At 38.9% G+C, this 17,538-nt stretch overlaps 1 protein-coding gene across 1 annotated transcript in view; it reads left to right on the top strand.

Annotated features, from left to right (window-relative positions):
* Window positions 1-14,360, top strand: part of adck1 (aarF domain containing kinase 1) — a 170,825-nt gene extending 156,465 nt beyond the window's left edge. Inside the window, exon 11 of the mRNA XM_088647426.1 lies at window positions 14,333-14,360. Within this exon, the coding sequence (XP_088503552.1) occupies window positions 14,333-14,345 (13 nt within the window). The 3' untranslated portion in view covers window positions 14,346-14,360. The remainder of the gene's footprint in view (window positions 1-14,332) is intronic.
* Window positions 14,361-17,538: the final 3,178 nt, after the last annotated feature.

Genomic DNA, 17,538 nt, shown 5'->3' on the forward strand with positions numbered 1-17,538 from the left:
GCGTAATCATATCATAATTTGTTATCATATTGTAAAATAGCAGAAATCAATTTGATTACTTTGCTTAGCTATATACAGTAAGAAAGGAAAACTGTTAAACTTATTTTTGGCTTTAATTGATCTGCAATTAAATACACATGTAACCATATACCTTAAGGAAAAATATAAGACAAACACTGTAGAGGTTAAATTTTATAAGAATGTAAGAAGGGTTAGAAATGACCCAGATTGTCTTTAACAGTTTGAGGATCTTTGTTATTCTTCTGCAGTATTATACCATCGAAGTCTCTCTCAGTATTGGAACTTGTTGCTATCCTTGTGTAATTGCAGGAATTACATTTGTCATTTGATAGGTTTTGGTTTGAATCAGATATGTTGAATCAACATATGTTGACATTCTTGTATTTTCTATAAGTTGTAATGTTAAGAAATAAAAATAGCAAAGTCTGAAATCAAGCACAAAAGAGAAATATATAATAAAGTACAGTATGTTTAATTTCTAAAATTAAAACTTCTCTCTTAGCTTGTTGTTGGTTTATCTCTCTTAATGGCAGTCTTCTCTGATAAACTGCATTCTCAAATGACAGAGAGTCATGTTGCATTTGAAAAAAAGCTCAAGAAAAAAGTATTTTATTTCAGAATCTGTTTACTGGGCACGTTGTGTGATGGGACAGTTGGTCAGCATTTGAAAATGGAACAAAAATAAAATTCTTAAACACAAAGCATATTTATACAATTTCCTACAACGTACTATAGATGCACTGTTTTGTGAATTTTGTATTTTGTGTAAGTGCTGTCATTCCATGCTATAAAATGACCTAATGTCAGATGGGGTTTATTTCCTGGTGTCCCCCCAATAGAAATTTGCACACACCTTCTGCACCCCGTACTGGACAGGTGCTGTGATCTGCGATGGGCTCTGAATGCCCTAGTCTACACATCTTTGTTGCCCAGACACATCTGTGCCCTCATGGGCAGGGTCACGTGAAGCTGGGAGTGCAGTAGTCATTGTTAACAGCGCCCCAATGCTCCATGCTCACTGCCACCCTTCCAAACTGATGTGGGCAACAGGCAATGCCCCTGTCTCCCAATATCCTGGAGAAGGCATGCTCTCTCCAGGTGCACCCTCCTTGCAATGTCAAAGCATTCAAGTTTATTGTCTCCATGCAAAGGGCAAAAGTGGCAGCTCTAACCCATTGTCCCCCAGTGAATCCAGCAGTTGTGACTGGTTGGTCATTCTGCTTGTCTGAGTGTCTTACTCGCCCCCTCAAGCAGTGCTGACAGTCCTTTCTGAATAGATGATTTTTTACTGCGACAGTTTAGGCTATTCAAGACCTGTTACCCTTGGGTCTCCTCCCTGTATTCCACATCACCAACCCTCGGGAACCTATTGTCTCACTGTCCTGTCATGCTCAGCAGTAGCTTGAGTCAGACACCATACTGAAGCTGATGAAGGCTTCTACCTGAACCACTGCTAAGAGTTACAATGCTTTTACAGCAGGACTCTGCCAGCTTTGGCTGACACAAGCATGAATCCTCAGCAGGAAGGTACTCCTATTAGATGACCCTATCATCCTAGGATTTACTTTTGATTCAACACAGGACAATATTCTTCACTGGTTGCAAGTAATGAAGGAGGCGTTATGTCTGTTTGGTTCTTTGCAGTCCAGAAGGCAGAGGCTCTGTCCTGCTCCTGAGGCTGTAGCACAACCTCTTCCTATCCTAGCTGAACGCCCAGGGGTCTTGCCATGGATATTGCCATGGCACTGAGGTTCTGGGGGGTCAGACGTACAGGTTCGGTAAAGGAGAACCCAGCCACAGGCCCTCATTCTGGAGCCCCATTGTCTCCTCCCACTTCAGAACTCTTACTCCTTGGCCCCTCCTTCCAACCTAGTTATCCTAGACTGGATTTGGGGAATACACAGCAGAGGTTCTACACATATCCAAAGATATAGGGCTTAATTATACACCTTTAGATGTGTTCTGAATATTGTACTTTAAAATTAACTAGTTTTTCTGACTGTTGAAATCATGGCCACATCTACCTACTACTGTACATAACGAACCCGATCCTGTGATTAACTGTCATCACATAACCTCGACTATAACCCTTTTATGTTAGCTCTACTGTAACTAATCCCACCTTTTACCATATTGAAATCTCCAAAGTTTGCATTTCATCCTTATTAGTTTCTTTGTGCTTTTATCCATTTATAACCTTATCAAATCATAGATTAGAAAAATATGATTTAAGCCAAATAAGTTGCTTATATTAGTGTTCTTACATTAATGCTACTGCAAAAATGTTTCTAAAAGATTTTTAATAGTATCACTTTTGGGTTATGCTGCTGTCCAGTGGTCCATTCACCCTACTGCTGTAGGTCTAACAAGTGGGCTGGCATGTCATTAAGCTGTGGAGTCCAATAGTCCTGCACCAAAGCTGCACTGATTCCTGGGCTGTATTTCCCAGACACCGAAGAATCAGCAAATAAGAGACCTTATCACTTTCCCTAGATCTTAATTATAGTTGACCTTTGAAGGGAAACGTAACATGAGTTTTAGACCAATGTCTGGATGAAATAAAAAATCCATCCATCTTGATCAGAGCAAAAGGCCCAGAGCTGCCAAATTTAATCATGTAAGTAATGACACAGTCCTCTTCCTTGTTTTTTGGCAAGACCGCAAATGCGTAAAGGTTATTCAAGGTGTATGCCTGGTATTTTTCAAATTCACTGTACCATATGTTATTATGCATACTTACTCATGGCCACATCTACCTACTACTGTATATAACGAACCCGATCCTGTGATTAACTGTCATCACATAACCTCGACTATAACCCTTTTATGTTAGCTCTACTGTAACTAATCCCACCTTTTACCATATTGAAATCTCCAAATTTCTCCAAATTTAAGTATCTAGCTTACTTAAATTAGAGCTAGATACAGTGATAACATACAATGATCAAATAAAAATATACTGTAGCTGCAGCACCATGGGAAGCAAGTAGAATCTGTGCTTCCTTTTACAGATGCTCCAACAGAACAGATGCTTTGAAGCGTGCAGTCTGAGTTCTGCTGTTCAGACGTGGAGGGTTTGAGTCTGGCTTATGTCAGCTGACCAAGACTGGGATTTCCCAAGGGGTGGCACACAATGGGCTGAGCTTCACTGGGACTGGTTGAGTTTGTGTCATTAGGAATATCCTCGACAAATTGTTCGTGAGAGCTACACCACTGCACCAGTGAATGATACAGTTCTAGAGGAAGCTCATCAGGAAGCAGGGGGGATGATCATGTGTCAAAAGACTGCTCCTCAGCTCAGCACAAGGCGTGTCACAGAAAAGGCCAACGTGACTCAAATACTTGGTGATGCCAGATTGTGAGGGCTCAAAAAATAGTTGGTGGTCACATTTTTTTCTGGCAAACAATGGTTAATATTCTTGATACACCACATTCATGACAGGAGTACAGCAGAAATCCTTGTTATCTAGATCATAAATAGACTTAATTTCTAATTTTGTTAAGATTCTACAAAGAATAATGGAATTGTAGGCTCTGTCAGCGGTTTCATTATGCACTCAGAAATCAGAAATCATGGTGGAAAATGAAGAACACTTACCAGACAGTACAGAATATTTTTTAAATTAAAATGCAGAGATGTATGTGCCATTAGGTTCTTAATTCAAAGAGAAATCACAGTGCTGAGACTGCGAAGAGAGAATCAATGTGCTTTTGCGTGCATTTCAGAAAGAAAAGGGTGTTGTACTGTACCATCATCGAAAACAAAGCATTTAATTCCCTTCTTTAATCCAGATTGAGTCTGGTGCAGGATTTGCCTCAAAAAGTTTACCGTTTCACTTATAAAGATATAAGCTTCATATATCAACTATTCATATACTCCCATATTTGGTAGTGAGGTGATTTATAAAGAGAACATATGGTATTGAAGGCATTTAGATTTTATAAGTTTATGGACCTGCCAAGATACTGATAACAGACCTAAGACAAAAGACATGCACAGGTGTACAGTATATCCATACTTGATTCCCTCTGTCCCCAGCAGTACCTAGTATGGAATACATATGTCTCTGTCTGCTAGTGTACTGTCCTCAATTTCATTGAGATACAATCACATTTAGGATCACTTAATCTGAAAGTCATATCCCTGTTAAGATGCATTATTCAGGATCCTATGCAGACAGCAGAATCCGGAAGGGAGTGAACAGACACGGTGAGGAGACGAGGAACTGGGCTGGTAGACAAACAGGGGGGCGTGACGAAGGTGCGCAGGTGCTCGGGGCGGGGGCGTGGTCCAGGCGAACAAATAAAAGGAAATCCTTAGGGAGAAAACCAGAGCGAAGTCCAAAAGTCCACAGCCGTGAAATCCAGGAGGAGACGAAAACAAAAACACAGTTTAAAGCTGAAAACGATTAACGGGACCAGGCGCTCCAAGTCCCGGACTCGGCTGGTTCGGGACACCGATAGGAGGCCTGTGCCCTCGAGCCGTGGACGTAGGGCGACCCGGTGGTAGGCGGGCCTCCGGGTGTCCGTGTTCCAATGCAGAGCTTGGAACAGAGTGAGCGTCTGGCTTTTAAGGTGGGCTGGAACAGGGAGCAGGTGCACAAAATCAACTAAAAGGTGAAAGAGCCGGAGCGCCCTTAAGGGCGAGGGATTACAATCGTGACAATCCCCAAGCAATATTAAAAATTACTGAGGCTGTATCCCTTAATATAAATTTAATGGTCAGTTCCAACAAGGTCAGACCCATTGCCACTTTGTGTTTTATGCAATTGTTTCAGTTTTACAGATGGATAATATTTCACAGCATTGCACATGTCATGATTTTACCATGATGTTATGTGTTAATAACAAGACAGACCTTACTGATATCCAATCTCAAAGAGTACCATTGCATTTGTTGATGTTACAGTATTTTTTACTGAGTTAAATGATGAAGCCTCCGGATTAAGAAAGGAATTTAATTAAGATCACCTAAAAACCACATTACAAAACATAAGCTGTAGATGGGATTTATTAAAGGTTCAAGCTGTGGCAATTGGAGTAAAGCAGCTGAAGCAATTTTAAACAAGAGTGCAGTGAACATTGTTAAGCACCACTAAATGAAAAGTAGAAAAGAAAGAAAGGAGATTGATAAACTCTGAAATCAGTATGCATTTGTATAGAGACCTTTTCAAGGTTTGCTGCAAATGTTTTGCAGACTGTAATCCATCAGAATGCTGACAGAAATGCATACCACTGTCTCATTATTGTAGTGTCTAGCGTTTACAAGATCAAACAATACTAGACTTGAAGGTGTATTAATTATTCCAAGTACTTGGCTGTCATCAAATCGGTTTGCTGTTAAGCCATCAGGCAGTCATGTCTAAGGAACCATTGTAAAGATAAAGTGCAAAAGACATGACAGAACCTTGATAATTGCTCTCCTACTGCCATTATGTATTAATATGAGAAATAGCCTAGTCCTTTCATAAAAAAAAACATCTGTTAGTGTGAGCTTACACTGTCACCCAAATGCCTGATTTGGTTTTAAAGCAATATACCAAAAGCAAATAATAAAATCAATTCACAGTGTACTATTTGCATGAATGTGGAGATTTACTGTACTTGCCCTTTTAAAAAAAATATATCTAGATGAGTTAAATACACAACTAACACAGTAATGTTTGCTGTATTTCTATAGTATGAAAGATCACTCGTTATTGTAAAGAGATTTTGAACAATATCTAAATATGTCCTGTGTGCATGTACCAGATGATTGTAAGTTTGGATACATCTATTTCCAAGCCAGAAGGCAAGCTGTGGCAAGGCCAGCAATTCTTCTGTCAAGGTTAAAGGCTGTTATTCAAAGAAAAATTGCTGTCATTTTGCTTGATTTTTGAGTCACGTCTGTTCAGAAACTTGATCTGATTCTTGGTATTGTGAGCCCATTATGGGCTCAGTAAGCACACAACAGTTATAATGACCAAGTACTGTAGATGGAACCCAACTGTTATCTGAAAATATTACTTGTCAATATCACACAGCAAATTGGCAACATTCCCAAATTAAACCAATTTTCCATTTCTGAGTTACTTATTGTCTTATTACAGCTTGCTTTAAGATGGGCTGCACTTTAGGAATCAGGATGCTCACAATTCACAGGGGTTCTTTCAGAACAGTTTAGTATGCAGTGGGCATCGCCAGACGTCCCCTTTAAAAGGCTGAAGAGTGGTTATCAATAACTCTATTTGGTTTTCGAATCCAAGGTGCAGTGCATAATACATCAAGCACAGTGACCAAGTATGCTTTATTATGTTATTTTACATTTAGGTGCAACAAATCTACAATATTGAAGCAAACACTGTAACTAACACTGGAGTTGCAGAGTAATGTTTGCATTAAACCTTTTATGTCTATGTATTCATCCATCACCATATTAATAAATGATACCTGAAGAAGCCTTCACAGCCGAAACGTTGTGTTTTCCTTCTTCTCTTTTCAGCATGGAATAAACCTATTACTTGTTCCTTTGCATATTAATATGTACAGTAGCTATAGATGTCACAAACCAGACGTACTTTGGTAAATTTAAACATTTCTTGTAATGAACCATATACTGTAGAAATAATCCTTTAGAATTAATTATGTGAGACTTTATTTAGATGTATACAGTACCAACAAGTTTTGAAAAGTATTCAAACACTTAGGAGCACTTGTGTGCCTTACTGTGCCTTTGTTCTTTGCTTTAGGGTTTTGTGGAGTGTTACATCTCCAGATATAGGCCTTGAATGCTGTTATCCTTGATTTTAAAATCAGGAATAAGGAGGTTGTGAGTTCAGCACGAGTGGTGATTTCAATGTGTTACAACTCCTAGGGGGCGGCGTGGTGGCGGAGTGGTCAGCAGTGCTGCCTCTCGGTGCTGGAGCCTGGGTTTGATTACTGGGTGGCTGTCAGTGTGGAGTCTGCATGTTCTCCCCTTGTTCACGTGGGTTTTTTTACCACAGTCCAAAGACATACCGGTAGGTTAACTGGCTTCTGTAAAACTTTCCCTGGTGTGAGCGTGTCTGTGTGTCTGCCCTGCAGTGGACCCATGTCCTGTCCAGGGTGGATCACACCCTGGGTCCATTGCTTATTCTCTGCTGTCCACCGCAGTCCTGTAGTGGGTCAAATCATTTTGACAATGGAGGGATGGCCAAATGGATAGAGGGTAGAATTTTACTATAGGAACTTCTACATGATTCTTTTCTGAGTTGTGGAGCTGTTTGCCATGAGAGGAGGCCAATCTGCCTGTCTAGCTTGGTGGCGAGTTGGAACCTATGGCTGGTTTCTTCAATCTACTGATAGATTGTTTGAAATGCACTTTACAGCACAGTGATGTCACAGTGAAAACATTGTCACGTTATGATCCAGACGTCAAGCCATGTTGCCATTGCTGCAGGAAAGCAATGGTGTACGCAGCATTGTGGCATAAATGAAAAAGAGATGTTTCAGGGTACAAATCATGCCAAAAAGGACTTAGGATTGTAAAAAAATAAATCCTCTGTGAATAGGGCCTTTTACACACTTCATAGTTTACAGTATATACTGTACACCTTACCTTTGTAAGGTAAAACATTTTTGACCTTTCTATCCAATGGCTTACAGGTACAGTTGGAGTTTGTAATATATCCATCAATAATTCAAGTTGTTGTAACTGAAACACTGTGTCTCAGTTTAAGGCATTTTCATCTGCAAATAAACAACTTGTTCCAGCACACCTGTCAAAATCAGTAGGTAGATATAGTTGAAAAGAGCTTATTTGTCGTGAACATGTCTAAAAGTGTTCAGAAGCTTACTACCTGGGAACTGCTGGGTCATGTCAAATGACTAATACTGACAAAAATAGCCAGTCTGTGCAGCATAAAGTCAGATAAAATGGGTGCCTGCCTCACATTATTACACTTCTTGATGATACAGTATGTATCACATATGTGAATGGCTTGTTCTAGAGTTTCACCCATGTTGTTTAACACTTTGTTATGCTAAAAAATCAGTGTGGATTATTAACGACGATTGAATTACTTGTGAATTAAATATCAACCACAATGCAAACAACTAGCTGCAAAGCAGCTTCGTACTATAAGTACCCATAATCTTTGGTATAAATTGTGAATTCTAGTACCTGTTAGAATAACAAGAGATGTAAGAATACTGACGTGATACTGTTGATCATGTCTGGTAAAAGGGAACTGTAAGCTTCAGCTGGATATTATTAGGTAGGGACCAGATTTCATTTTGAAGATTTCACTTCTTAATTACCAACACACCTCTCAGCAGCTGCAGGAATCTAACAGGTGAAGCTGCGAAGCAGTGATGAATATCTGAGTTTTAGTTTTGTGCTTAAAGGAAAAAGGATGCTGTACAATAACAAATGAGAAAGAGGCAGATGGGAATAGTGAGTTATGAATGGAGAAAGTGACAGGGGAATGAGGTAACTGGAACAGAGGAAATGTAGTTACCTTGATTCACATTTGTCAAATTCCCCCAGAACCAGAGATGAGTGTGGAAGTTAGATATATGATCTGATTTTAGAATTGCAGTAGTGGAACTGTCAAAGAATGGTGGTTAAATGTCATTACCTTAACATTCCAGGGGACTTATATTGTACACTATACTGTATGACTTAGTGGCACAGAGGCGTCAGGACTTAAATACATATTTTTAAGTTCAATAGCACTAATAATAATAGTTTGGAGTTGGATGTTTCATGTATTGGAATCCCCATCAATATTCTCAGCACTGCCTTGCATGAGAATGTCAGACACACATGATGGGCTTAGCACTATCTGTAAAGGTAATGCATTTTTTATTAACCTGAGATGACCCTGATGTAAAATTAATACAAGTCCCATTGCTAGAGTTATATTGTTTAACTTACAATGGAACCAGATAGAAAAAATGACACTAAAACACACTCCATCATCACTTAAATTCAGAAAGTGTAGAGCATGAATGAATCTGACACTTTGTTAGTTTGCTTCTGCGCAGTTGATCAACATTGTCCAAAAAGTTTATGTAAATGTACAATCACAGAAGTGGAAATGCGGGCTTTGAGATCCTTCATATACTTTTTATAAGACATCTAACAGGCCAGCAGCTCCGACTCCGAATCGTTTAAGAATGCTGACCAGCCAGGTGCTAGAATTCAGGGCCCCGGAGGGTCGATCTCCACTTGTTCTTTGCTCTAACTGATACTTAAACATCCCGCAACACCGTCCTGCTCTAAACACTCTAGGCTACTGCAGTCAGCACAGAGGAAATTTCCGACTGGGCGACAGTTAATTCATCGTCAGGGGACGTGGTGAGCCCTCCATCCTGCGAGCAGCCTGCAGCAGAGCGGATCTGGGACATGTGAATGATGGCTTTCAAGTCAGCTCTGATAGATCTCTCAGTCTCCTGGGAGGAATTTAAAACTATCAATAAGAAGCAGTGCACAGTTCCCCACAGTGACATACCCTCTGGGACACACTTTGCCCTCACTCTGCATAGCCAAAGGGTGGGAAGGGTAGGTTTACTTGCAAAACATTATTAATCTGATAAAGCTGTTATCTCCTTTAAAAGACACACATAAGTAATTCCTTCCCTAAGGCTGGGCACTGCTGCATGGAAAGCAGCTCTCCAACCCTGTTACTGGAGCAACAGAGGAGGGCTGATAAGCAAATGAAATGCATTTGTACATGGAGCTTCATACAGCATGTGAGCTGCCATCCCATAATATCGACATGCTGTGGCTTCCTCAAGCTTGTATTTTAATGCAATACGAACAGCACCTTATTGAAAAAAACAAATTGAACAGTACAGGTTTGAATAATGATCTTTTAACTAGTTCATACTTTTCTGTGTGGTTCACAAGATTGCTGTATCATGTAATCTGTCTATGCCACGAGATTTCTCTGGAAGTCACAGTATCTTAAGGAAGATAATCCACACAGAGATCTGAGAAACAAGAGCACGTTCTACTAATTTGTCTTAATGTACCATATCATGTAAGCTTGTGTGCACGTATTTTTTCTTGCCTTTTATTAACTATTTTTTTGCAGTTTCTATGTGACATACAGCCATAGAGCAAAATAGGACTGCTTATTTAATCAGCCTGCTTTACTGTGTGGTAGAAAGAGAGCAACATAGTACTCTAGAATGTGATGCTTCTCATTTGGAAGTTAAGCTTCCTTAGTGTGAGTATCCCAAAGCTTACAACAAAATTGAAACTTCCAGATACCCAGGATAAGTATTTTTGTGACACAAACAGAAGGGTGTCAAATTTCTTCCAGTGGAATATTTAATCTGGACCATTAAATTGCTTGGATACGATCTTGCTTTGCAACACATTTCTTAAGAAAAAGGGACAAGGATAAATAGTGTGAATTTAAATTTGGTATACGACTGTACATGCATTTAGCTTTTATACACATAGTACCTGTTTTGAAGCTCAAAGATTTGAACATTTTCATTTTCTTAAACAGGAGAAACACACAATTCTCACACTGTGAACATGCACAATTACCTTAAATAGTACTGTCTACATTAATAGGATTTGTGGTTGATACTGAAGAGTTTTTATGGTGCTTGGTTTGTAATCAGCCACAGATGCATAGGCCTGGATTCACACAGCACACTATGAAAAGTAAAATGCAGAGTGGGGAATCAATGGAGTATTATTTTCTGTGCTTTTCAACTGCCAGTCATTTCCGTGTGGTTTGTCGAGCTCTATTGATTGAAATGTTTTGTACTGAGTCTTTTCCATTTAACTTCTCTTCTGTTGTTCAGTTTTTGTTCCTGTAAAACTAGGAATGGGAAATACATGAAGGTGTTTTGTTATTTCATCTGGCAAGACTGTAATAATTGTAGAGCTTTTGGCTTGAAAAGCTTTCCTCTCTCAGAAATTCACCCCCACTGAACGTCGTATTACAACGTCAGAGGTGTGAGTGAGCAATTGCTTATGTTACAGTGTATGTCACTTACAGGGTAGACACCAGGGTGCTGCAGTCTTGCAGTACTTAGATTCTGGGTTCAATTCTGCATTTTATGGTCTTCTGTGTGGAGTGTGCTTGTTCCCTTCAGTGCACATCTGTTTTCTCTCGTGTCCACTCACCTTCCATAGACAAGCTGGCTGAGTCGGGACATGAGATGAACTGGTGTCCAATCCAGGTAGCAGTCACTCCTTACGCACTGTGAATCCAGGATCGATTCGGTGTTGCCACTGCCATACCACCACTGCCAAGAAGAACTGGCTTTCAGACAAAGACTGGATATCATTTAGTACAATCGACAAAAACAGCGCACAGTAACTAAAAGAAAAGCAATGCAAGGAACAGTCTAAAGAAACACTATATCATGGTTTAATCACAGTTTGCCAGCCTTTCCCGTGCTTTACTAAACTTGACTTCACTTTAGCCAGGGTGTCTGGCCTCTTGCAAGGGGAATGAGTGCTTATTAATAATTGCATAGTTTGACCAGGGAACAGGGAGTGTAGTTTGTATCAGCATTTGTCAGCATGTGTCAGCAGCAAAGGAAAAAGTAAAGGTTACCGTAGTCCCACACTGCAAACCCGAAAAAAAGAAAAAACACTACTGTACGTTTCAGCTGTTGAGCCTCTGCCAGTGGCTTTAATTCAGATGTCCCTGAATGTGTCACTTGAGTAGTTTGCACAGACTCACGTTTGAAGTGGGGAGGCACTGCGGCATTGCTGCCCCACAGCTCTTTGTTTCCAGCCTGTGACACCTTGTGTGTGGAGTATGCATGTTCTTCCTGTGGCCATGTGGTTTTTATTTCCAGTTGCCCAGAGACATGCTGGCCCTGTTAATTGGCATGTGGGTGTGCATGCACTGCGATGGGCAGCCTTGTGCCCGGAGCCTGGCCGGTCAGGCTGCCACTCGCTGCAGCCCTGCAGCAGACAGGGTGAGTATTGAAAGCGGATGGATGTTTTGAGGTGCATTCCTCCTTCCATGGATCACAATGTCCTGACAGCAGACAGGCATTTTAAGTCGGTTCCCACTTACATTTTAATTTTTAACAAACAACTACATGAAATAGTGCGGATATTTCAGTGTCTCATAAACTATCATAATTGTTCAGTTTTTCTAGTTAGCAGTTCCATAAAAACAGATAAATGGCTTATTCCATCTTTTACTGCCGCAGTGTTAGTATTGCAAACGTATGCTGCTCTTCTTCCTTGAGATTCTCTGTGCAATTCATTTGCAGTTTACTGCCAAATAGTTGAAGGTTATATGAAGTCATTTATGTAGTCTCCAGTAAAAGTCTGCATTACTGATGAAGAAAGAGCCGTGCTTTAGAAACTACCCCTTTTCCCCTTTATTTCCAGGTTCAAGTATAACTTGTGAAATCTATAGAATCTAAGCTGAGCGGATAATTAAAGAGATGATGAAACACCAGCATTTTCTCACAGTGGAGCTGACAAGTACATGATTAATACTAATGCATACCACTAAATGAACCGAGCGTGTTACAATTCTTGCAGCAAAACCAATTTGACCCAGTGCAGCGCACTCGTTATATGAAATGATGAGTTCTTTGAATATAACCTATCCTCCGCTTAAATTATGATCAAAGATAAAATATTAGGTTATAATATAGAAATCACAGTGTATAATAGACATTATAATTAAAGGTCACCTGGCATCAGAGTTTGACGAAAACGGAACATTTTTGCAGGTCTAACTCCTTTTTCCAAGCTTTCGGCTCCTGTTTTTGTTAGGTTGCAAAACAAGCCCTGTACAGATCTGAAATTCACCTGATTCTTTTCTCTCATTGTTTGCTGTGTAATTGTTCATAGTTGTTCCATTCAACACATTTTAATGGTATTTCAAACTAAATCAATTTCTTTTACATTTTAAATTACAGTTCACATTAAAATGACTAAAAACTGAGCATTGTGGTTGGAAGGAAGACCATGTTTACAAATAAACTCACAAACTTTGATATATTGTACCTTTTTTAAAATTGCATGCAACATATTCAGTATTATATAGTAGTACTGTTCTTTTTTTTACAAAACACAGTTTACTTTTTTATACAATATATTGCAAATGATACAGTAAAGTCCAAATCCCTTGCTTCATATTAATTTCTTATGCAGAAAAAGTAATAACATTTCTATAAAGGTTTTAATAGGGAAACAATAAATAAAACTGGCCTCAAAAGTGAGAAACAAATGTTTCAGGTGAAACGTTGACCTATGTCTTACAAGTCATCGTGTTAACCCAAGATTTGATAGTAGAGGATAAGGCTGAATCAAAGTAAATTAAGATTCATTTGACAACAGGTGAGTTCAAGTGAAATGTGGGATTCTGCTCATTTTTAAATCCACACAAATTTCCTTATTAAGAATGTAGTGCCATAAGTGTCACTGTCACTTTTTTTTGCTTTTGCTTAAATTTGAGATTGGCTGTGATTCCGATGATCCAACTGCACTGACAGCTTGTCCTTCTCAGTTCTGAAAGACCTCAAATCAGAGTCCAGTTGTTTTTCCCTGTGATTTGAGAATTCTGTGATCTCCTGAGAGTCCCAGAGACAATGCTTTTTTAAACTCTAATTAATGACTCCTTGGTTTGCTTTGCTCCGTATAAGCCTGCTTTTTAATTAACTTTTCCCAATCAATGGAATCAAAGACGAGGTGAGAGAAACTGTTGTCAGAGATCGCCTTCAAATGCCAATAGCTGTGTATTATCCTCCCAGCCTTGTGCCTGTCATCTGGCCATTGTAAAGCAGCTGGCTATGTCTGCTTTCACAAATGATGTCAAGTGCAAGTAACTAGTCTCCTTTGATGATAGATCATAGCAAAGTGTGCAATATGCAATGTCATAGTATGCAAAGTGAATTTTGACGGGCTTATCATTCAAAGATTTGAGCTTGAAATTTAAAAGTTTGAACATGCTAAAAAAGATGCAATTAACCATATTTCTATTTGTATAGCTTGTTTAACTCCAGTGAATTGTTTGTGCAGGACTTTGCGGGTTTTAAGTATGAAGAATCATAGGACAGGATTAATGATGACAATACATTCCTGTTGGAATTTGCATTTGATCTATTCTATTCTGTCTTGTTGATTTATTGAAGTATTTCAGCAGTTTTCCCCATTGTGTTCTCTCTTACCCTTATAATAGTACACAAGCTATTCTAGCAGATTAGTAGTATTGTGTGTGCTCCTTGTTCCTTTGTCCAAATTGTACACCATGTGTAGGCCTGCATTTTTGGAGCTGTCTTTCTGCTACCATGCAGAAAGTTCTTCCTCTGGACTGGGGTCGAAAATTTGTCTCATTTCTTCTCTCCACAGGTTCCTCTTCTGAGCTGGCAGAGAATGTCACAGCGTCTGTTCCCCTGCGTGATAGGTGAGGTTAATACACTCGTTTATTCTCACAGCTGCTCAATTCAGTGGTTTTACAGTGGTTATTCTGCATGGAGATTTTTTTTTCCATTTCTGTGTTACTCCACCTATCTTTTTTCACCAAAGAGAAAGCAATACTAATCTCATACAGCTCCATGAACCAAATAAGAAAACAGTGGAATGGTGTACATCCACAGCCATTTTAATACACACTAACACATACTGCATAGTTTTAAAATAGTTAGGAAATTCCATATGGCTGCTTTCATACTTGTTTAACATTGTACTGCAAACAGTTACATCTGATCAGCACGCTGTAATATACAGTAGATTAAAATATCAAATGTATCAACACACCAGAATGAAAATTTAGATATAAAACATACACATTAACAATACAAGTGGCAAAAAAGGCACAGACGATAGTGGCTTGGCCTCTTTAGTAATTCACAGCTTTGAGAAATTATTTCACACATTTTCAATTTTGTAATTAATGTAGTACAACACGAATCGTTGTTAGTAGCAGTGTTTTTCCCAATTTCCATCACTGCCCTGCACTCTGGTATTTTTAGCTTTTAAAATCTGAAAAAGATGAGAAAGTGTATTTGTGGAAGAAAGAATCAAGCTCTGAAACAACAGCAGAGAAGACTCAAGAGCAGCTGGGCTGTAGTCACTGGAAAGTATTCAATATTGTATTAAAATGTGCACATCAAACTACTACATGATAGACTTCTGAACCTAAAGTATATACAGTACAGTAACAGAATTTCTTGTTTTCCTTGATTAGGGTGAATCCATGACAGAAAAAAAACATATAATCAAATCTGTAAGGCTCTAACACATTTTATTGCATTAACTAATGAAAGAATTAATTGCCCAAATGTAAAACCTTGAGATGGAAATATGTGTTCTTTGCCAATAATTCTGCTTCTTCTCAATTTGATGATAACAGTAATGGTGATGATAATAAACTGGCACCTTGTTGTAAATAGCTCAGCTAATATTTTCTTTCCTTCCAATGGTATATGCACAGATTCAGGAAATCTGATCATTTTGCTCTCTAGGTTCAGCTATTTGGAGGATTCCTGAATGTTTTGCATTCATTTTTTATGAAACTAGCAGCAATACAATATTAATACGATGCAAAAGAAAGGCTAGAGACAGATAACTGCACAAGCATCATGAAATTTAAATGTATATTTATAGTATATTCATAAAATGCATTCTTCATACAGTATATTAATGTTCACTAGAAGACAAAGATAATATTGCTTTCTCTTTAATTTTAATAGTGTGTGTTACTTTTATGACAGATTTGATTTGTACATATATTTCTTATTAATTTAACTAATTGCCTTTAAATGTAAAAGCTCAGAATGAATCCATTATGGGCAAATCAAGATGCATTATTTATATTCCCTTACTTCGATGAGCCTTCATCTTCCTCAGGGAATGACGATGCTAAGTAAAAAGGGGGAATTGTGCTAAATTGCTGTCCCTGAATATTTTTTAAAAGCTGCCCTTTAATATAAATGTATCATTAACCCTTCCAGTTGCTAATGGGTTTTTATTTTATGTTGTTTGATAAGATGATGCATCCTGTCCCTAAAAGAGCTAAACTTTGGCACTAAGTACTGCTTGGAGACAGAGCGTGAAAGTGCCCAGGAGCCAGAAGGAGAGAGCAAGGGTAGAAGCTAAAGGCTAATGGGAAGTCAGACCACAGACAGGAAGTCATCGAAGGCTTCACTTCATACAGGAATCCAAAACCTGGGAAACAAGCCACCTCTCATTTCATACCCCCGAAATCCCAGAGATAGTCTTACCTTCTAAGTAAACTATTACACAGGAGCTAACTTCTTACAGTGGTTCCTGGAAAATGATGTTGACCTGGCATCTCTCTGAAGCTCACTGTCCTTATCTAGTCAGAGCATGGCTGTACCACTCTTTCAGAACTGTGCTGTCAGGGAAAGGGAACAGTGCTCTGCCACGCACAGTATAAGGCTGTGTTAAAACATGCTACTTACAGGGAAAAAGCTTTTAAGCCCTTACAGACCTCTCTGATTGACTGGATCTTTCACATCCTAGAGTGAGAGACCTGAATACAAAACTAATGATCCCTTTGTGTATGGAAGTTATTTTCTTTATGCATTACCTATTTCCTAAATTATCTTTAAATTTGATGGTTGCAAAAACAGAAGTGTACTTTTGCTTAAATGCCAACATGAGGGTTCTTATTTAAGATGTGATTGTCATATCCCTGGTTTTAGTAGCAGGAGTCAAAGCACATTTTATAATAAAGAAATAAGAAATAATAAAGAGATAGTATAGAGGCTGGCAGTGATCTTCCTCACAGTGATCCAGTACAGCTCTAAAAATCTGATTTAACACATGTTAAGTTGCAGTCAGTCATCCCCAGCATACAGTATCAATCATGATTATAAAAGGTAGAGTTCATGGAAATTTTGGTAGTTTTTGGAAAGCAATAGAAAAAGCATATTTGTGATTGCAGAGGATTGAACAGGAGATAAATATACCTTCCTTGGTTCATTTTTATGTCTAGAAGACGTAGACCAAGTTCACAAAGCATCACAGCACAGAAAACTTTGTTTACAATGGAATCTTGTCATATGGTTTGAAATACTTCTGCTGTCTTTGTCGATGAAAATAATATTCTGAAGCTTGTGTGTTTGTAAATGTGCAACTATAGCATTGTTTGTGTTCTCCTGTATTATTTGCCAATCATTTTAGGAGTAGCAAAGCCCTTACTGGTACAGACACACCTCTGGCTTTCATATACTTTCTTCAAGACAAGAGCCATTTATTGAGACAATTTGCTTCACCAGTAGTCAGTTTAGATGGTCACAATACTTTGAATCTGTTGCAAGTTAAAATGTGTGCAGGATCAATTGAGTCGGGGTTCTGAGACATCCTTGGTACCAGTGTTCATTAGGAGGTACTTCTTGTCTGGCTGCGCTCCCAGACGGTAATGCAGCTTTCACAGCCAGTCTGATGTCTTTCCAGCTGCTGCTTCCAACAGATTTCTAATGGCTTCCTGCTTTCACTGTTCCCACCCTCCCTCGGGTATTTAGCCTACTAAGAATGGTCTGTCTGCTGCAAAACCTCTGTAACCGACCTCATCTAACACAGACCGCTGT

This window comes from Lepisosteus platostomus, chromosome 10, assembly GCF_059453375.1.
Source record: "Lepisosteus platostomus isolate fLepPlt1 chromosome 10, fLepPlt1.hap1, whole genome shotgun sequence".
Lineage (NCBI taxonomy): Eukaryota > Metazoa > Chordata > Actinopteri > Semionotiformes > Lepisosteidae > Lepisosteus > Lepisosteus platostomus.